At 45.3% G+C, this 21,830-nt stretch overlaps 1 protein-coding gene across 1 annotated transcript in view; it reads left to right on the forward strand.

Annotated features, from left to right (window-relative positions):
* The window catches only part of LOC130599883 (S-adenosyl-L-methionine-dependent tRNA 4-demethylwyosine synthase TYW1-like), a 30,094-nt gene extending 9,065 nt beyond the window's left edge, over positions 1-21,029 (forward strand). Inside the window, 4 exon segments of the mRNA XM_057410686.1 lie at positions 10,245-10,355; positions 20,771-20,873; positions 20,876-20,934; positions 21,024-21,029. Of these exon segments, the coding sequence (XP_057266669.1) occupies positions 10,245-10,355; positions 20,771-20,873; positions 20,876-20,934; positions 21,024-21,029 (279 nt within the window).
* The last annotated feature ends 801 nt before the right edge of the window (positions 21,030-21,830 follow it).

The raw sequence follows: 21,830 nt of genomic DNA on the forward strand, positions 1-21,830 counted from the left end.
TAAGTTATTGTCTCTGAAATATATCATCTTCTTTCAGTTTAGCTTACAGCAAGCAGCAATCCAAATGAGGCTTCATCGAGATACTTGGCTACAGAGGGAGTGAAATCTTATTTCTTCTGTCTGTTCCAGTACCTCTTGAGTTTACTTGCAGGCAAGAAAAGGAGAAAAAATGTTCATAAACAGACTTCACAATAAAACTGATCTGTTATTCTAAGCTTCTGATTGTTCCTGTGTGTCTTATAAAGAGAGGAATGTGAAACTGGGCGGGGGAAAGCAAGGTGTCTCTTGTCACTGGTGAGCCCTAGGCAGAGGTGAGAGTAAAATCCATATTGTCGTAGTCCTTGTGCAATGCTTTGTCTGTTATCATAGAATCTCAGACTAGTTTGGGTTGGAAGGGACCTTAATGCTCATCCAGTTCCAACCCCCTGCCATCGCAGGGACACTTTCCATTACACAGGTTGCTCCAAGCCCCTGTGTCCAACCTAGTCTCAAGCACAGCTGAGTCCTGCACTTTCGCCTTGGATGAAAATGCTGTTAGATTTGCCAATGTAAGAAATGCAGAAATAACACATGGATTCAGTCTCTTCTGAAGCTGCTGAATTGCTGGAGTATCTTTTGTGTGAATTTGTGGAGTTTATTGTCTTGTACATACTTGAATGCAGAAACCTGTGAATTAGTGGCAGTACCAAAGATTGAAGCAAACTGGCAATTCAAAGGTGAATTTTCATTATTGGCTTTTTTACACAATCAAGGCCTTTGTGATGGGTTCTGCAGCTTCTGTCCAATTTGTTCAGCCATTTCTAAGTGCAGTAGTCATGTGCAGTTCCTGTGCTGACTAATTTGAGCATCTCCCTTTCTTGTTATCCCTGAAGAGCTCTTGGGCGCTCATCTGTTTGGATGGTGGAGGAACTGAAACTAGATGCATTGTAAATGATCTCTTCTAACTCCTTAGTTTGAAAACCTGAGGAGCATAGGGAGTGTAGGTGGTGGTGAGCCCTGGAACTGGACAGTTGATGATCCTTAGTTCTGATGCAACTGTTTAGACTGTCAAAATGTGCATCTGCTTCATTACATCTATTTCATTCTGGCTTTGTGTTGAAATTTGCTTAACCATCTGGAGGAGCCGTATCTCCCTGTAGGACTCTTCTGAAGAGTCCAGCTTTCTGTGAAAGTGGGAGGATCTGACTGCTTTTCATAGAGATTAGGGCTCTAAAAGGATGCTTTAATTCGAGACATCAGAGATTTAGGTAATGTCAAGCATAATCGCCCAAGGCAGACTTCTCAAGTGGGGAGTACGAGTTGAATCCAGAGACACTTAAGGCTTTTTAAAACTCTTTGTTGTGATTTTCTTTTTGTAAGAAGCAATGTAAGTTTTGAGTCCCTATGTCAGGCTTAGGGAGACCTTTGAAATAATCAAGATTATTCCTTGGATACAGATTGGACTCAGACTCCTTTACACAAGGTGAAGACTGCGCAGCATTGTGACCTTCTTCATCAGGCCTTTGCTAGGCAGCTTCCTGCCAGTGCCTTTGGCTGTGCTGGCAGTTGACCGAATAGAAGGTTGCCATTTTTGTTGCGTTGAGCAAATCCTTCTGATTCTGCTCTAAATTCTCCATTTTCATGCATTGCTTCTGTTGTAGTTGTCTATAGGGAACAGACTTACGAATCTGATGGAGAAATGCCGCACTTCAAGTGAGGTGGGAACAACAGGACGCTGCCACGATGGCAAGGGAGAGCACTACTGTTGTGTGTGATGCTTCTAGAGTGTCCCATCAGCTGGCTTACAGAGATGCCCAGTAACTTCATGTTCATGTTAGGTGTTAGGCAGAAGTTCTTTCCTGAGAGAATGATGAGGCCCTAGCACAGCTTGGAGCTTGGCTATTAAATAGGATGGGCAGGTAAAATGTTAGATTTTATTTACCCTTCCAGAATGTTTATTGCTTTAGAGCCTGACTCCTGAGTTAGAGCTTTACAAGAGCAGTAAGCTTGCAAGAATTGCTTAATCAATAAGAAAGAAATTTATTTCAGGCTCCTTGTTTATATTGTTCCTTGTTAAATGAAATGGGCAGGATTTTCAGCAAATCCTCGTGGGGGTTTTCAGTTCTATTCTTAGATGATTTGGACAAAACCCAGAAGAAAAATACTATAAATCCTTTGCTTCACAGCCTGTGAGAGTGATTTTTAAGGAGGTAATTATGTTTTTATGGCAGATTAATCCCTGCTTTCATAGTTGAACTCTTGAAGTTGCATATGCTGGTTTGCTGTTTCCCAAGATAAGGAGTGTCACTTTATTCTCTTAAATCCAATAGCCCCTTCCCTGGTGTGGATTGAGCTGTGTGCCATATTGTGCCATGCCGTTGGTCACACATCCATCGTTCCTGCATCGCTGGGTGCTGCTGTCTGTGATTTACACCAATGCAAGTGCTGACATCTTGTCAAACCTTTTTACCTTACAGGCTTGATGCCTCTTGGTTTTTCATCATCTTACAAGTCCTCACTCAAAACATCGTTATTGCAGGGTTATTTAAAATGCAGTTTAGTCTTCCCATTGCTAGCAAAAAGCACTGATTTTGAGGAGTGTTCTTTTAGAGCCCTGCAAAATTTCATGTTGTTGGCTGAGATTTCCAGCTGTAGCGGTCTGTAAGGAAGCATCCAAGTCTTTGGCTGTGTGTATAAATAACTGCTGGGATGGCTTAAAAATACCGAGTGCCTGGCAACTGACATGGGGGAGACTGGGATCCTGCCCTGGATCCAAAGGGACTTGGGTGAATGATGAGTTCATTCTTTAGCCAGAAGCGTTTGGCTGAAGCTGGCCTCTGTCTTTAAACATGCTCTTATCCCTCACCTTTCTTTTGCACATCTGAATGCCATTCAAGTTTCTTCTGTAAGTTCCTAACTCTGTGTGTTAAGAATTGGGCCACGGAGATGCTGCAGGACTGCAGCAGCTCTGCTCTGGAGACAGGCTAAGAGAGCTGGACTTGTTCAGCCTGGAGAAGACAAAGCTCCTCAAGGGAAGACCTTAGAGCAGCTCCAGTGCCTAAAGGGGCTACAGGAAACCTGTAAGCCTTCAGCAAGGCTCCAAGTTTGTGCCCAGGGCCCACTGACTTTGAAAGAACTTACACCAGAAGCTTGACAGGGATGCTCTTGTGAAGGCTCCCACACAGAGGCAGGATCAGGACCTTTGCTGCATGGGCATCTCCAATTAAGCACAGCAGCAGTCACATGGGTTGGAGCAGCAGCTGCCACAGCAGCAGGGACCTGCCACGCAGGCACCAAGTGACAAGCACTTTGTCCAGCTCCAGCTGCTGCTCTTCATCACAAAATGAGGAGGAGCACAGGAGCTCCGCCAGCAGCTGACCTGCTCGGCCACCCTGGCTCCATCCCATCTGCAAGACATTCCCTTTGCCAAAGAGGTGCAAAGATAACAAGGCAGGAGAATCACTACCTTGCTCTCATCTGCCCATAAAACTGATTGCTTTCTAAGCTGAGCAGGTACCTCTGATTTCATCTGGGCCAGTACTTTGTGTGTTATGTCACAGGATGGGGTAGATATACTTGTGTCTGATCATGTCTCTGAAAGAGAAGAGGCATTCAGAGCTAGTCTTGCGATGGGGAAGAGCTGAAACCACCCTCTGGGACTTCCCACACCCTTCTTTCATTTCACATTCCCTAAAACATCCTAGCTACAGCTCCCCACTGGTGTGTCCCTTTACCTCTATGGACTATATCTCAGGCTTGACTGCTTGACCAACAATGAGGGTACCTGGTGTGGTGATCCTGGAGAGGCATCATTTCAAACATGTCAATAGTGCAGTTGTAACCCTGGCAGTGCAAGGAAGTCAAGAGAAGGACAAGATTAAGAACAAGCTACAGACAAGGAGGGGAGCCCAAGAGAAGGAGGAAAGTTTGCCTCAAATCATAGAATCACTGAATGTTTGGGTTGGAAGGGACCTTAAAGCTCATCCAGTTCCAACCCCCTGCCATGGACAGGGACACCTTCCACTAGAGCAGGTTGCTCCAAGCCCCTGTGTCCAACCTGGCCTTGAACACTGCCAGGGATGGGGCAGCCACAGCTTCTCTGGGCACCCTGTGCCAGCGCCTCAGCACCCTCACAGGGAAGAGCTTCTGGAGCTGGTGCAGGGTCCAAAAAGAGGGTGATGGTGATGATGAGGTTGTTTTTCTCCCCTCTCCTGGAGATGACGTGGACAACTGTTGTGCTGTCAGATCCTGGGCAAAGAGGAAGGATTTAGTGCTGCTCTGCAGTTGATGCTGGGTTGAGCTCTCTCACTTTCCTAGCAGTAAACTCAAAGTTCTAGGCTTTGCCCTGGTTTTACAGCAGAGTAGCTAACATGTTAATTATTCTATGGTAATAGATACCTTTTTTAGCAATGAAGACAAAGCCTCAACTGGTGTATTAATAGCAAATGCTCGAACAATACATGTTTTTAGTAGCTACCTACGCAGCATAACCTATTCAAGTTTTTTCTTTAATGCCTGTTAGCCTGAGAAAAGGAAACTGAAAACTTTTGTGCTCTCTGCTGAGTTAATCATTAAAAGGAAAAAAAACCTCCTCTCCTGTGCAGCTCTGCTCAGCAGAATGCTCTCAGGTGTTTGCAATGTGACTTCTAGGGGGACGTCATCCCTCCAGGGCCTGTATTCAGGGCTGGCTGTGTAGTGATAGATGAGCCTGAACGAAATGACAAGCCCTTTATTTAAGGGGAGGGTCCTGGTTGCCAGAGGAATAGATTAATCTGCCATCCAAGGGCACTGAGTCTTTCCCTGATGATGCTCTCTGGGAGCGTGATGGGTGCCACAGCTCATCTGCAGAGGTTTTGGGAGCCTGGAGGTTCCGCAGGGCTGGATTTAGGAGAGGCAGAAGTGATCTCCAGTTCTCGTACAGAGGCCCTGTCTTCAGGCTGAACTGGAAGCTTTGGAAAACTGTGAAATTTGGGAGGTGCTGGCATTTGAGATTTCTTTTTGCTGTGTTTTGGATCTTTTATCCTTTTGTGGGATTTTATGCATAAAGATGTGTCTTATTGAATATGGTGAAAAGCTGCTTGGCTGCAGGGTTGTGGTTTTTTTCTGATCACATCCCTGTGACAAGTAATTTCCAAGTGTGAAAATTGCTTTGATATCTTTATTCAGGACTCGCTCACTTAGGAAGGAGTTGCATAACCTGAACAAGGGAACTGAACTGAGTCTGTAGAGTGGATGGCTTCTATCTTCACAGGGGCTCTCACTGGGAAAGGGCAGCTGTCTCCTGCCACTGTGTGAGAGCAAGGAGCCTGCCCAGAGCCCCAGCACCATGCCAGGCTGCAGGGTGATGCACGTATTTCATTTCTTACCCTGTTCTGTGTCATGATGAAAGCAGGTTCTTGCTTCCTGGGAAGCTAGAGAATACATCCTGAAGCCAGTTTCCAAGTCAAGCTTTTCCTTGAAGGAAGTAAGAAATACTAATGGAACTAAGAACTGGGTTTTGAAGCAGCTTCCTGCTCATCATCTGATACCTGCAAAGGATCTGAGAAGATGTGTGAAAGAAAGAGGTTTTTCTGTTTAAAGTCTGCACCACGATTTCTTCTCTCCCAAGGGTGCTTTTTCCATGTAAGCAATGCAGTGTTTCCATTGGCAATATTGGTTTTGTTACTTGAGATTCATTAGCTGCCAAAATAGGGGATTTATGTTAAGAACTCTGTAAATGAAATGTTATTTTCTAACAATAGAAATATTTTATCTATATTGAAGGAAGGTAGATGAGTGTTCAGAATTATAGAATCATGGAATGGTTTAGGCTGGAAGGGACATTAAAGCTCATCCAGTTTCAAGCCCCTGCCATGGGCAGGGATACCTTCCCTGGGACAGGGTGTGGAGCAACCTGGTCTACTGATTGCTGAGATTTGACTTGGACTGTTTTATGAAGAATAATTATATTTGATCTACAAAAATACGAATGATGATGTGGAGGGAATTAAAGAGAAATAGTAATAAAAAAAGAGGCAGCCCCAGTCCCTCTTGGTTATTGAAGCGAGAGGGAACACTTTATCAAACTGACATGTACATCCTTTATTAACATCTTCTGGGCCAGCAGGTGCTGGAAGAGCAGTGTCACCTCCTCGGCTCTGTCCGAGGTGTGCTCACTGGTTTGGCTTTGAGCTGTGGCCATCGACAAAATGTGAGTGAGACACCAGGATCTCAGATCCAGTTAATCAAATGTTCATGGTTTTAATTGTAAGTGCCCTTCCCTAACCCTGTTATTTCTTCTTATTTTCCCTTGTGCCCTGTTCTGGCATTCCAGGGCTGCTGGAATTTCAGAGGAGCTTGGAAAGACGTTAGCAAGAGTTGCCTAAAGGAAAAACTGCTTTTTCCCAGGTTGGTTCTTCATTATTTTGTCCTCAAACATTTGGGGAACAGAAGGCTGAGCTTGACCTTTTCAAATTGCATTTTTGGAACCCCATTAAAAAAAGGTGACAGTTGCTACACAGGTTTCAGAATTCAAGGAGAGAGAAAGTGCAATATCTCTGTTTCTTAAGCATGTTGCTAAGACTGATGTGGTTTATGTTGTCCCCCAAAGGGTAAGATTTGAAAGACTTGGGGAAGCAAGTCATAGTGTGGTATGTACCAAAGTGGTTCTTAGTCATTTTCCTTTTTTTTAAGGTATTTCTTGCACAATATTCTGTATTAAGTTGCCTTTAATGGAACAACTGCCACATATGATCCCAAAGAAACACCGCACACTGTGTTTTAGAGCAGTCTGTGGGGAGGTAACCTGAGCAAAGGATCAGGGAAGCAAGGGCTATTTGTGTAAGATTGCTCAGTTTCTACCCATATGCTCAGCATCCTGTGCAGGCAAAAGCACCTCATTAGCGGCTTTTTATGTCCAAGATTGTGGGTTGAGGCTTGGAGAAGTTTGTTAGAACTGGGCAGGAGCATAGAAACAGGTTGTCCTGTTGCTCCTGAGCACTGTGCATTGGCTTGAAGGAGCATCTCCCACCGTGAAGGACTCAAAGTACCTGCTGCTAATTGTCTTTATGGAGCAGTATCCTTCCTGGTGCTATTTTGGCAGCTCCTAGGGATGGGCATTGTGCTTCTGACATATGTTGTGACCTCTGCTTGTTGCCATATAGGCATCGTGCCATGTAACTGCTCTGATGGCCTCCATGGTTTTCATAGAATTACTTTAAAAGTTATTCTGACTTCCCCAGCCTTGCAAAGATTATTTGCTTCAGCACATTCAACTGTTCTCTCTGCAACCAGTTCTTCACTGAGTTCTGAATTGCTGGTTATTTAATCTCCATCAATTATAACCTGATAGGTGGTAGGGTTCCCACGCCAGTGGCCCCAACACAGCCCCTTTGCTGGCAGGGTGATCTGCTGCAGGAAGAGCTTCTTGGTGTAAAATAGATGTGGTTCCACACTTTCAACTTTCACCCATTCAAAGGCTCCTTATCACATTAATTTTTCTTTTCCTGCTAATGTTATTCTGATGGCTGTGTGAAGGGAAATAATAGTTGCTTTCTGTGGAATCGTGGGGTGTAAAGCACTGCAGCCCGGTTTTCTATCCTGATGCTTTAGATCATTAAAATCTCAGGGCTTAAGCTCTTAATTCTTGTTCTTCAGTGCTTACAAGAGGATCTCCTGGGGCCCTATTGTACAACCCAATACAAATAATGCATGAATAAAACAGGATCGTGTATTTGTACTGCCAGCAGACTGTAAGGATTATTTATATCTAACACTTTGTGGTATTAGGCCCTTACTCCTTTTGATATGTCCCTTCTACCAGCTTTCCTCTTTTCCCAGACAACACTTGAGAGATGTTGCCCTCTGGAAAGATGTTTCTTCAGTCGCAATATTAATTTCTGATTTTGCTAGCTATTTTTTTTTCTGTATCCCTTTGGCAGTGTTTTACTTTCTCTACCCACTTCTTTCACCACCAGTCATGATTAGTTAATACAGCTTTTGTGCTAGTTCAGTTATTGAAGTGATGGATAATACACACAGGCTGCTGTTATTGCTTGCCAGTGCTGCCCTGTGGGGGAAAAAGCCCTTTTAATGCACTTGTAGCATTTTTATTTTTATGAAGTACTTGAACTTTAGAGTTAGTCTTCTAAAATCATCTAGGATGTATATTGGAGGGTGTTAAAAATGAGATTTAAATGGGAGGAAAAACCAGCTCCTTTCATATAAGCCTTCATTGAGCCACTTGCTGTAGCACTGTGCTTGATTTATGTTAGAAAATGTTGTGATAAAAGTAAGCTGAAACTATTTTGTCCTCTCCATGACACTGTTCCTGCAGTACCACGTTCACTTGATGCTGGAACCCGTTCCTCTTGTGTTCAGGCTGTTAGCCTGAGCTTTGAACCATTTTTTTGGTAGCACTTATGTTTTGTCCCTCTGCAGAATGTGTGTGACATCACAGAATCCCAGCCTAGTTTGTGTTGGAAGGGACCTTAAAGCTCATCCAGTTCCAGCCTCCTGCCATGGGCAGGGACACCTTCCACTAGAGCAGGTTGCTCCAAGCCCCTGTGTCCAACCTGGCCTTGAACACTGCCAGGGATGGGGCAGCCACAGCTTCTCTGGGCACCCTGTGCCAGCGCCTCAGCACCCTCACAGGGAAGAGCTTCTGCGTAAGAGCTCATCTCAATCTCCTTTCTGGCAGGTTAAAGACATTCCCTCTTGTCCTGTCCCTAGATCCCTTGTCCAAAGGTTAGAACCTGGTGATCTTAAGGTCCTTTCCAACCCTAACTATTCTATGATTCTATCCCAGTGGGAAATGATTCGAGGTTTTGTCTTGGAGAGTTCAGTTACAGCTCTCTTTAGTAGCTTCTGCTTCTGGGTTGAAAAATGTAATAAACAAATCAGTGTGTGTGCTTCCCATGACACTGAAGTTCAGGTAACTTTGTGCCACAGGCATGTCATGGGTAACAGGGAAGGGAGAATCTCTTGGCTCAACCTGAGCCTATACCTGGACTCTGGTGCAGGAGAGTTTGATTCCAGCCCTGGGATTCAGCCTGGCCCCAGCCCTGGAATGTTAGGTTGCCATGGATTTGTTGCAGTGCTCTTTTACTCTGCATGTCTGGTGCCTTTGTCACGTTTTACAGTGTGTCAAGGAAGGAAAATGGGTTAATTAAAAAACCAATTTGCTGGAAGATTGCTCTGTAAAGAAATCCCAGAGATAAGTGAAATAAAACTTTGGTGGAAGATGAAGGGAAAGAGAGAGAAAAAATGGAAACAGGAAGATGAGGCAGCAAGATGATTTGTTCCATGGCCAAGTGCTTGTATCAGTAGTAGAAGGCCTTTTTTCACCAGTCACTTCTTTGGTGAGCAGCTCCTAAAGGGGAAAATCAGAGTAAGTCCAAGGAAAGAAGTGCTCAGAGGGCTCTCTGCTACTGTGCACAGAAATACATCTCCAAGAGGCACTGGTGGGATGAGGAGCTGTGATACTCGGCTGCAGGACTGTTCAGGCAGAAATCCAGGTGCCCTGTGCAGAGGGTAACGAAGGTGGATGCTGGTCTTGCAGTCATTAGTGCTGCAGCTACTCTGTGTGTTCCTAATGGTTTGCTCCAGACTTTTTGTAAGTCATAAGCAGGGTGTTTTCAGTGCTTCCTGGTTGTGACATTGTCACTTTGTGCTTCCAATAAGATGTTCCAGTGCCTAAAGGAGCCAACAAGAAACCTGGAGAGAGGCTTTGGACAAGGGCCTGTAGGAACAGGACAAGGGGGAATGGCTTTAACCTGCCAGAGGGGAGACTGAGATGAGCTCTTAGGCAGGGGTTTAGAACTGGATGAGCTTTAAGGTCTCTTCCAACCCAAACCACTCTGATCATGGGAGAGCCTTTTCTTGGCGATGCTGTGCCTGGTGTGCCCGAAGAGTTGGTGGGCAGGGGCACACAATGGTCTGTCCCCTGTTCATCCTGTCCGAAATTCACCTGTGCCAGATGATCCGGATGGAGGAAATAAAATATCTCTATAGCAACTAATAGTGAGATTTTATGTTTGGGGAAGCAGACCAAAGAGAGAAACTTCCTTCTTGTTTTCCCCTTAAGTTAGAGCTGCTGTTGTAAAAAACAAGTGCTTGGATATATGTATGAAAAGGGCAGCTCAGCTTGCAAATGCTGAGTAGCTGCTTTCTTGGAAAAACAAGGGAGGTGGCTCCTTGTTTGGCTTTGCTTTCGTTTACCCCTGGGTTCTTGGAAGAAATTAATGATTTCTTTTTGTGTTGTTAATGTAATTTTGCCTTTATTTCAGCAAGAGCGCACTGTTTACAGGCTGACACTGGTGAAAGCTTGGAATGTGGATGCACTCAAAGACTATGCTGACCTGATATCCCTTGGTAAACCAGGCTTCATCAAGGTCAAGGTAAGCTGCGTGGAGCCATTTTATGTTTTTTCCATCAGTATTTTACTCTCTTTCCTCCCCCTTTCCTTCTCCCAGTCTTAAACTGATAGGAGCAAATGCAACTCTTCCAAATATTTCAGCGGTACTTAAGGAACTTATCTTAGATGCAAGGAACTTACCTCTTGCTTTTAATTTTAGGCAGCCAGATATGCTAGCTTATGTGTGCATTTGGATAGTCTTCAGTTTTAACACAAACAAGCTTTTTATCAGCCAGCATTAATTTCTGCCCAATGGAATCAGACCCTCTGGTCTTTTCTGTATTTCTCATGAAAGCAGAGACTGATAAATAGCTATTCCTTCTTTATGTCAACCAACCTTTTAAACAAAATATTCTGGGACAAGATGGGAGTTTGTGGTCTAGTTCTTCCCATCCTGCTTTCAAATTCTGCTGCAGGAAAAGGTGATAAATGTCTGCTTTGCTGATGTGATACTTGTCTGGCTGTGCAAAACAAGGGAAATACTGCCTCTGCGACTGGAAGAGCTACTACCAGGAACATTGTGACATGCAACGGGGCAGGAGGGGTTTTATCTTGGAGTTATTCAATGTAGTACCTAGAGAAGGTAAAAAAAGGCACATTACAAAGTGTTCTATAAAGAATCACTATCAGCGCTTTCACCCAGCAACTCCCCTGCAGACCAGCACATTTACCTGGGGAATGTCTTTTTGTAACACTGTTATTCCTTGACTTCCCTTTCTCTTTTCTTTCTCTCTTTCCTGGTTTTGTGGGTTTTTTTCCCCCAACTTTTATTTACTGCTGCTGTAAAGAAAAAACCTGGAGTTTGATGTAATTTCCTCATGAAACAAACCCCAAAGGTTTTGATACTGTCAGTATCAAGAGGTCTCTTTCTCTGAATGTGATGCTGAAGTTGATAGCGTAACACTAAATAAGATTTTGAGTATGGTTTAGGGAAAAAGCCTGTTTTACAATGTGTAACAGACTACTTTATATTCCTTAGGTAAAATCTAGTATAAGATGCTTCCAGCATGCCAGGAGGGCAGAGATGAGCGTGCAAGCCAGCATGGAGTAGGAGCCGTTAGTGTATGTGCCACTTAGTCTGCTCTGTCATGGGTAGTGACTTTAATTAGTAAAATGAATCGGATGTAAATTAATGTTTCTGGGCACAGATTTATGATTCTATGAGTTCTATGATACCCCTGAGCCCTCTTCAGGGTGAACATCTGGCTCCTCCAAAGCAGGGACTGCTGTTCCCTTTGCCTAGGGAAGGATTCAGCCTCATCCTTGTCATTTCCCAGTAGCGTGGAGCTCAGCCCTCCCAGTCCCTCTTCCCTGATAAAATCATGCCTTGGACTGCCAGGGAAATAGGTGAGAAAACAAGGTGGTTGCAGATATGCTCCTATTCATAGATGCACAGACTGGTTTGGGTTGCAAGGGACCTTAAAGCTCATTCAGTTCCAACCCCATGCCACAGGCTGGGGCACCTTCCGCTAGAGCAGGTTACTCCAAGCGCTGTCCAGCCTGGCTTTGAACACTGCCAGGGATGGGGCAGCCACATCTGGGCATCTTCCATCTGGGACAAGCTACTGCCCGCGCTGCTTCTACCAAAAAGGTCATCTTTGCACTCCAGGTGCTTCAACATGCTTGTTGGATCTCAACCAGTGAGGACTTTTCTCTGAGGAAAGAATATGTGTACACTTTGCTCTCTTTACAAAAGTATGAGCTGAGGCAGAGAGGGGCTGTGTGATGTTCCTGTAGCACATCTGGGGCATTTGGCAGCACTCATGTACCTGCCAACACTAGCTGTTAAGGGGGTTCAGAGGGGCTGCAAGAACACAAAAGGCAGAGGGGTACAGGGGGAAATCACACCCTGTCTGGCCAGGTGCTGTTGAGTCTGTTGGGGACTTCTCATGGACTGAAACAAGGGTGAGTTTGCTATGTCTGGTTTTTGTTTGTGGTTTAAAGTGTGTGCTGCTCAGTGTTACTGACTTAAACTCAGGATGCCCTGCTCTAAATGTCATATTTCCAGAAATGCATTTCTGAATATCCAGCAGATAAATGGATTTCTGCAAGTGCTGGAGGATAGAGTGTCCCCCCAGGCATAAGGTGATCCTGGCCAGAGAGTGGTGGCCTTCAAGCTAAGGCATAGAACATCTCGTGCCTCAGTTTCTTTCTCTGTTCAGGATTTAGTGTTGTGCCTGTACTGTGGCCCTGAAAGTATCTGTAGTTGGCATATAGACAGTCTCTCGTCTTTCCAGTCCCAGGAGCATTACTTGGGGAAACTCAGATTGGAGCCTTCTCAAAGGATGCACCATACAGCAAGTCTGACAGCAGCACAGCCCTGCAAGCCCAAAGTGAGAAGCTGAATACAGGAAAGCTCACTGATTTCTTCCCAGCTTCAGCAGCAGAAATGAGTTGTCAGGGAGCTCCACCTCATGCACCAGCAGGCTCTAAGGTAGTTTCCGTTTTATTCTATTTAATTGAGCTTTTTTTAATAGAGCTGTGCTGTCCTGTTATCTTAATTTTGAAAAGAGGAAAGCAGGGTTCATGTGTGTGAAGGATGAAGCACATTGCTGAGAGCAGCATTGCTGGAGCATCCTTTTGCAGCAGGAGCTGAACTTTTATTGCTGCCTGAAACAAATGGTGCAACTCTGTGGTGGTATTTGGGGTCTAAATGGCATTCCCGTCCTCCTAAACCATCATAAAACTTTGTGATGGCTTCTCTTGAGCAGTGTCTCTTGCTTGGCATTAGACAGTTTAAATAGACCTGAAGTTGGGGGTACCTGGAGCCCTTGTCCAGCTCTGGGGCTACCAACACAAGAGGGATGTGAAGCAGTTGAACTGAGTCCAGAGGCCATGGAGATGCTGCGAGTGCTGGTGCAGCTCTGCTCTGGAGACAGGCTGAGAGTTTTAACTGGATGAGCTTTAGGATCCCTTCCAACCTAAACCACTCTGTGATTCTGTGATTGGATGAAAGTTCTTGCTCACAGATTTTATGTGAGAAGTTTGTTTAACAGTTGCCTTTCTTCCTTGCCTCTTTGGAGCAAGCATAATGTTCCAAAAGGTGGGCACTTGGTGCTCTGCAGAAAGGAAGTAGCTCACACTAAATATAGCATTAGCCCAGTCAGTGGCCTTATTTGTTTCGCATAGTTTCATCTGCCAGTTCCTGTGGAACAGCAGCGTTCCTGAAGCGTGGACGATTTGTCTCGGTAGGGGGGCCCAATGGCTTTCTCCTCTTGCTGCACTGTCTGTGAGTTTGAAATGTGGGGGGATTACATCGTGTGGAACCAATTTCTCCCTTTTCTTGGCCAGAAGGAGTAAGCAACACATCCTGGGGTGGCTGATGAACAATGAGTTGTGTTGCTGTGGGGTAGTAAGAGTGTCCAGCCAAGGAAAAGCTCATAGAGGGGATGTCTTCTTGAGGATGCCTTCCTTCTTTGGTCTGAAATGTGGACTGATTGCTAGTGGTGTAGCCCCTGGGCTCCTGAAGATATTCATGTTGCTGCTGTGCCTGCTCTCAGACCCTCACCCCATGGTTTAACCTGATGAAGTGAGCAGCTTATCCTCCTTTGCACTTTGCAGACAGCTTGTTTTCATCTGGTCATCTTTTATCCTGACTTGCAAAGCTCTTGTCCAGTGTCTTACCTGTGAGATCAGCCTTCTCTAGGGCAGGATTGGGGATTTATGGTGCAGTGGGTTTGGATGCGTCTGTTGATCAAACTGCTCTGTTGATCAAACTGAGGTCAAGAGAGCTTCAAGGTTCTCAGCTGGGGTCTCTGTCCTTGTGAAGTTTGGCTGCTCTGGAATAAAAGGTGAGCAGATTTTATCAGCAAAGGAGAACAGCAGAAAAGGGGCTGTGTTTTATCCCCCAGAAGCCTGGGAGGTTGTGATTGTGCAAAGCATGCATAGGCAAGGTGACCACTTAGATAGAATCCCCAGCATTCAACGTGGTGCTTGGTACAGTAGGATATCAACTCAGGAGTTAAATTCTGACCCAAAGGTGGGTAGGTGGGGTTGAGGTTGTTCAACTCCAGCTCACTGCTGTCAGTATTCCCTTTCTGCACTGTGTATTGATTGCATCTGGACAGAGACTCCTGCCAGCATGGAACTGGCCTTTTGTCAAGCCCCAGAGTTGTGTTCACACAGAGTTTGGAACCTGGGAATTTTCCCCCAAAGACTTGGTATTTTTGATTCAAAGCAATTTATGGTATTCTTCTGAGAATGAAGTGTACTGAAGAATCATTTTGCTGCATGGACAGGGCTTAGCTTTTACTTTTTCTTTTTCAAACCCCACAGTGATAGGTTAAAAAGGCAAAGAGCAGGTCCGGCTCAAAGCAAATAAACACAAAAATACTACAAGATACGGCAAAGCATCTGCCAGAAAACGAGTCTCATCTCAGCAGGATTTCCTGGTTAAATACTTGAGATAAATGACGTTCATTTAAAATGAATGTAGCTAATCCAGTGTTGCTCCAGAGAGGCTCGTGGGGTGGAGTGGAGAGAGATTTAGATCCTTGCAGGGCTCAATACTTGTTCTCATTTACATGAGTATCTTACAGTGCTGAAACTCTGTGGGACCCTATTCTCTTATTTAAGCCAATAGAAATCAGGCTTGATTACCCCTATGTAAAACCCAAATAAAGGAAGAATCAGTCATAGGCTTACTAAATATGCATCAATTTTTATTTATTGCCTTAGTCTGTTTTAATGCCCTAATGTCACTGTCACAGTTGTACAAAGTTGATTGTTATATTTAAGATCTAGAATCTAGAATGGTTTGGGTTGGAAGGGACCTTAAAGCTCATTCAGTTCCAAGCCCCTGCAACAGGTTGGATTCTATGTCTGTGATTTTGTGATCCTCTCTGCACTGTCAGTAGCTATAAGTTTGGGTGTATGGGAGTGTGCACGTCCAGTGCTTGGCCTCACAGACCTGGTTTTGCATTTCAGAGCTGCTTCTGCAGCCGTGAGGGAGGTCTGACTGCTACGGCCAGAGCTGCAAGCAGAACAAGATCCTCAGGGAAGTGGTCTGTTTCCTGACATGACACTTCATCTTGCAGCGCTCAGTAGCACTGTGGCTTCCTGCCCGAGCAGAGCCTTGCTGTTTCCTCCATCTGTTTTAATTTAAGGAGGGACGGGAAGAAAAGCCAGCCTGGTTTGTCCTTTGTTCAAGGGCTGTTCATAGCACAGTGCTGTCATAGACAGGATTTGGGCAGAGCAGAGATGAGCATTGTGGCACTGCACAGCCTTTGTGAAAGGAGTTTGCAGACACTTGAGAGCCCTTGTCCCTGATGATTTTTCTGCAGCTTCAGCAGAGCACTTTTACACCAAGCTTGTGTTTGGGGTTGGCTCGGTGGTTGCTGGAGCTAAGGATGATGTTCTGGGACTGCAGCTCCTGCTCTTGGCATCTGAGGCTTTGCTATGGAATAAAAATGACCAAGTAAATGTGTGGAAGGAAGGACCAAAGGGAGATATCTGTCCTAGTCTGCTCAGTCTTGTCATGTTAAACAGTAAAGATTACTCAAGTGCTTAAAGTAATGAGGGGAATGAGCTCTGCTGTAATGAGTTTTTAATTGCATGCAGCAAAAGGCGATTGCCCCCACCTGTCAAAGCTATTCAGAGTTCTGCTGCTGTTCCAGCCTGCATTTACATGAAGAGAAGGTGAAGTTAAACAAAAACCTCCTGTCCTGGTTCCTGCCAGGACAACGTCTGATTTCCATGCCTGGAAAAAACCCCACACTGACCACTTAATATCCTCTCAATTGTGAGCCATGGGTTGGAGGACAGGACACAAGGTGCAGTGGCAGGGCTGACCAGCTTGACATCAGTGAGTCAGAGCAATTCCAAGCACAAACACAGGCTGGGGGAGACTGGAGGGAGCAGCCCTGAAGAGAAGGACTTGGGGTGACAAGAAGCTCCCCATGACCCGGTTTCAGTGTGCGCTTGAGCCCAGACCCCCCCCCCCCCCCCCCCCATGTGCTGGGCTGCACCCCCAGAGCGTGAGCAGCAGCTCATGAAGGGGATTCCCCCCCTCTGCTGTGTTCTGGGGAGACCCCCCTGCAGTCCTGATCCTGCTCTGGGGCAACAGCACAAGAGGGATATGGAACTATTGGAGCAAGTCCGGAGGAGGCCACAGAGATGCTGCGAGGGCTGGAGCAGCTCTGCTCTGGAGCCAGGCTGAGAGAGCTGGGCTGGGGCAGCCTGGAGAAGAGAAGACTCCTGAAGGGGAGACCTGAGAGCAGCTCCAGTGCCTAAAGGGGCTCCAGGGAAGCTGGAGAGGGGCTTCAGACAAGGGCCTGTAGGGACAGGACAAGGGGAATGGCTTTAACCTGCCAGAGGGGAGATTGAGATGAGCTCTTAGGCAGAAGGTCTTCCCTGTGAGGGTGCTGAGGCGCTGGCACAGGGTGCCCAGAGAAGCTGTGGGCAGTGTTCAAGGCCAGGTTGAACACAGGGATTTGGAGCAAGCTGCTCTAGTGGAAGGTGTCCCTGCCTGTGGTAGGGGTTGGAACTGGATGAGCTTTAAGGTCCCTTCAACCCAAACCAGTTTGGGATTCTATGATTGCACTGTGAGTAAAGAGTAAGGTTCAGTAGCAAGTTTCATTGCAAACGCAGATAGATGATTAAATTTTGAATTTTCAAGAGCCACAGATTTTCACTGAAAAGTCAGTATTTAGTCTGAGCGTGTCGTTTGACACGAATACATTTCTGGAGTTGTGGAGAAATTTTTGCACTCCAGCACAGTGCTTGGGTACAGATGTAATCCTGATGAAAACCCAAGTTAAAATGGATCATTCTGATCTATTTTCTGTGTCGCAATAAAAGTCAGTATCCAAAAATAAGTGGGCAGCGCAGGGCATGGAAATTGTATTAGGCTTTTGGAGGCTTTTAGATACGACCAAGGGAAGCTGTAGAAAATAAAGAGCCTATGGAGACTGGTTGGGTGTGATGTCCCAGTCTTTCTGTGCTGTGATAACAAAGTTCTGTCCATGGCTCCAAGTGTTTGCTTGCAAGAGAAGGACTAGCACTATGGGCTGTGCATTGCACCTGGGGAAACTGAGGCAAGGTAGGAAAGGGCTGAGGCAAAGCAGGTTGCTGGTACAAAATCCACCTCCTGCCTCCCAGTCTCAGTCTTTCTACTCCTTCCACCTCCCTCAGTGTGACTGCTATTTACCAGGTCATAGGAGGAAGGGGGTGAGTGGTTTCACAGTGTCAGTTTCTCTCTCAACATCTATATGGCCCACTTTGAAGAGCTGGAATGAAAGGCTACATCCAGTGTTTCAGAGTGGAGCTTTTACAGAAGGAGTTTCTTTGACTTCTAGGAGGTCACTGAGGGTTTATAGTCATTCACGTGGTGCGTCTGGAGAGCTGGTGTTAAATATTGGGGTTGGGCTGCATCACTAACCATTTCCATTCTTGCTTCTCAGATTTAACTGACACAAATAAACCCATGTCCTTCGTTAAATCAACTTGAAAGTGATTATTAAAAGCAACCAAGAAGCCTGAATCCAGTCCAGTGAGGAGCAGGCATGCATGAGAGCTTGTGTATATAATTTGGACAATGCTGATGTTTGAATCATGAACGTTTTTGTTGCAGAGAGCACAATCTATCAACATGTCATTTGAGGCTTTTTCTATTTGTCTTGGGCCAGGGCTGCCCTGGTTTTTAAACAGAGGCTCTGTCACTCAGCAGCTTGGCCGATGTTTTGTTCTTCTGTTATTTCACATGAGCCTCAATTAAACAAATGTCTAATTTATGGGCTAGGAATTAAGGAAATTCTCTTGTTTGTTAATGAAATCGGGAAGCCTGGAGTTACAGTGTTGAGAAACAAAGCACTGTCATATTTAGCTCCCCAGTAATCGTTCCTTCACCATGGATTAAGATGATTGCTGGCTGTCAAGATCTCCAGCAAGGAGCCAGATCGTGGTGGAATTAATGTGCTCTTCTCTGCAGTGATAATCATCTTGGCACAAGGCGTTGCTTGACTACAGTTGTGCACAGTCGGCTGTGACACAGCACCATGGGAATCCAGAGCCCACCCAGTGCAGCTGCTCTGGATTCACACTGGTGTAACCCAGAGTAGCCTAGCTGCTTTACAGAAGGCTTCTACATTTCAGGGCCAAAAACTCCATGGCATGATGAGGCTGCTAAAAGCACCCTTATTAAGGACTAACGAAGAGAGTATCCTTGGTGTTGCTGCTTCAGGGAAGTTGGGGGAAGAGCTTAGGATGTACCGTGGAATGGTTTCCTTTTTTAATACTTGATATCTTAATAACTGTCCTGGTGCGTTACTGACAAATACAACGTGACCGCCCTAATCAACTGTTCCTGTTTTAAGTGGTATCAGCAGTGTTAATTTACTCAAGTTTTCAGAAGTTGGGGCAGTTGAAAGCTGATGTGCTTTCATTTGGTGGGCTGCTAAGCTGGTTTTCATTGATTTGTGCTCGTGAATTAATCAGCCATCTGAGCATTCAGTTATTCCATTTGCCTCTGCGCTTTGCTTGTAAATGATATCTTTGAAGTTTACCAAAAGAATGAGTCACGTTGTAGCTTCCTAAGAATTTTCCCCCTCTGTAGTCATCCATTTTTCATGCTGCTGAAATCATAATCTATATAATGAACGCAGGGAAAACACTGCTGTATGGAGCCATGTCTCTGCAGCTGAACTTTGGAGGTACATATTCTATTCTTTGCTTGGCTGGCTGCTCTAATAAAAGAGTGTTTAAAATCTCTTTCAGACTTTTAGAGCCAGGCTAAAACATTAACATCCATCCCTGTTTAGCACTCCCTGACTTCTCTGAGATTGTGCACAGTCAACCTGTTTCCATGCTGGATCTGAGTTACGGTGCGTGGCTCTAATACCCTTTGCTTGGACAGTTTAATAGAGGAAATGCCTCATAAATTTACTGGCAAGAAAGTAATTGCTTCCAAAACATGCACAGTTTTTAATTAGCTTGAGTCTGTTTCTTTTGTAGCCCTGTTTGTGCACTGTTGACCTTGATCTAATTTTAAGTGCTTGCAAAGGATCTGTCTCTTTATTGCTGGACATGACATGTACAACTTCAGTGCAGGTGAATTATATTTTGGGAGTGCATCATTAGCTGGGACCAGGTCCCATAAACATTGCCTGGGTGAAAATGCCTTTTAAAAGAAGTAGAAGTGTTCTACACAGAGGAAGACTGTAATCATAGATACTCACTCATATAACAAACCCTCTTGATGTTTCCTGTGGATGTTTGCGATTCCTTCAGCTCTCAGTGTTCCACAGGCTTTTTGTGGAGTGGTGGGATTATAGAAATTCCTCAGTTATTCTGGTGGCCTTTGACCAAAACAATCCAAGCTACTTTTTAATGTCATCAAGTCAATTCTACTCAGCAGTAAACAATAAGTTTCTCTACAGCACCATCCTCAGCCTGGATTTCCACCCTCCCTCTGTGTGTGCAGGAGGTGCAGGCAGAGATGGACTTTTTTCCAAGCCGTTCTTAGTATTCATTGAATTAATTTAAGCAAAAGATAGTAAGACTGAGGTGAGCTGGAGGGAGTTTTTCCAAGTGCCTTTTTGGGTGTTTGCTCGTGTACTCAGCCCTGACAAATAATCTGTATGTTTACTGACTGTTTGCACTGTCTTTACTGTGCCATGTTATTTTTGTATCTAGCTCATGGCCCTCAATAGCCAGGGGGGATTTCAAGCAGTTTGGACAAGTGCCCTCAGTCTCTATTCATTTATTCGTTTATGTGTTTTAACAAGGGTCTGGAGTGCTGAACTCCAGGCAGTTGCTGTCATCATCTTAGGTAGGTCTGGGGCAGGGAGCAGAGAGGAGCACACTCAGTATCCTCCTTAAAATGCTGCCACCCCCCAGCAGGCCCTTGGTGAGCAGCCTGCAGACCCCAGCATGAACAAAGCTGCTGATGCCAAGCCAGAGAATTAAAGACTAATCTTGGAAAATTTGCTCCAACCTGGCCTTGAGCGCTGCCAGAAATGGGGCAGCCACAACTTCTCTGGGCAACCTGTGTCAGTGCTGCAGCACTCTCATAGTGATGAAGCACCACAGTGATTTGTTGCATTGGTTGTTCATGAGACTTTCTTCCAGGCATCTCACATTTTAAAACCAAGTGGCCTTCTTGAAGGTCCTTTGGTAGCTCTAGAGCATGAGCATTTGGGTGCATTCAAAGCTACTTTTGCAGGATAAAGACTCTGACCAGTGTTTTACTGCTGAGGAAGACTGGGCACAGTTTGGTGATGTTTCACTGAGGGAGAGACCAATTTTTGATGCCACCTCCAAATTTGTACTTTTCCATAAGATACAGAGTGAAGGGGAGACAAACCAGCTTGTTCTCAGGGTTTGCTGTGGCTGATGTGTCTGCACTGCCCTGAGCCTGTGAAGGGTCAAGCTGATGATGATGGTTTCCATGTTTCTTCTCAGGGTGTGACTTACTGCGGTAAAAGCTTGGCCAGCGATCTCACCATGGCCAATGTCCCCTGGCACGAGGAGGTGGTGCACTTTGTCCAGGAGCTCACTGACCTTATCTCTATGAAGATGCCTGTGAGCATGAGCGCTCGAACTGTCTCCTCATCGATCACAAAGAGGTGAGGCTGTGCCAGGGTGTGATACCAGGCACTGTGCATCTTCTTGCAAATGCTGCACAATTACCTTGTTCTAATGCATTTATCTCTAGAGTTAGTTGGGTACTTTTCCGGGGCGGGGCGGGGGGGAAGCATAGTATATATATTTCAGAGAAAGCTAAAGATGTAGCTGGTGATAACAACTCAGTGCTACCACAGGAATGCAGGTTTGCAGGAAGGCAGATCTAGTTCAAAAGGAAAGCATCCTCTGTAACATCCACATGTCAGTGTCTTTTGTCCAAATTATTTCTCCAAAGGGAGTTCTGTTTCAAACTTGGGTTCCTTCCTAAATGTCATCAACACAACTTGAAATACAAGTGAAATGGCAAAAGAAAAACCCCAACTTAATTGTAAGGGATGCAGGATATGAAAAAATATCAAGTACAATTTTGCTCTCAGAGCTTCAGAAAAGCTCAATGAAAAGTTAATAAAAATGTGAGATAAAGAGCCAGCTTGGCAACTGGTGGAGCAGCTACTTCCTATGCTGATTGTGATGATTTGGCTCCTTGCATATTCCTCACTCGTGTTTGCTGAAGTCATGAGCGCTGTCACATCCCTCACTGATCTGCTGTCTGCAATGTAAGAAAGACTTAGAACTACTGGAGCAAGTCCAGAGGTGGCCATGAGGATGATCAGAGGGCTGCAGCAGCTCTGCTCTGGAGACAGGCTGAGAGAGCTGAACTTTTTCATCCTGGAGAACTGTGTGGAGATATCAGAGCAGCCTTCCCGTATCTGAAAGGGGGCCTATAAGGATGCTGGAAAGGGACTCTTCCCCAGGGACTGTAGTGATAGGATAAGTAGTGATGGGTTCAAACTTAAACAGGGAAAATTCACGTTAGATATAAGGAAGAAGTTCTTCC

This window comes from Pezoporus wallicus, unplaced genomic scaffold (assembly GCF_028554395.1).
Source record: "Pezoporus wallicus isolate ANWC-B61680 ecotype Strahan unplaced genomic scaffold, APGP_CSIRO_Pwel_v1 contig_8705, whole genome shotgun sequence".
In the NCBI taxonomy this organism is placed as follows: Eukaryota; Metazoa; Chordata; class Aves; order Psittaciformes; family Psittacidae; genus Pezoporus; species Pezoporus wallicus.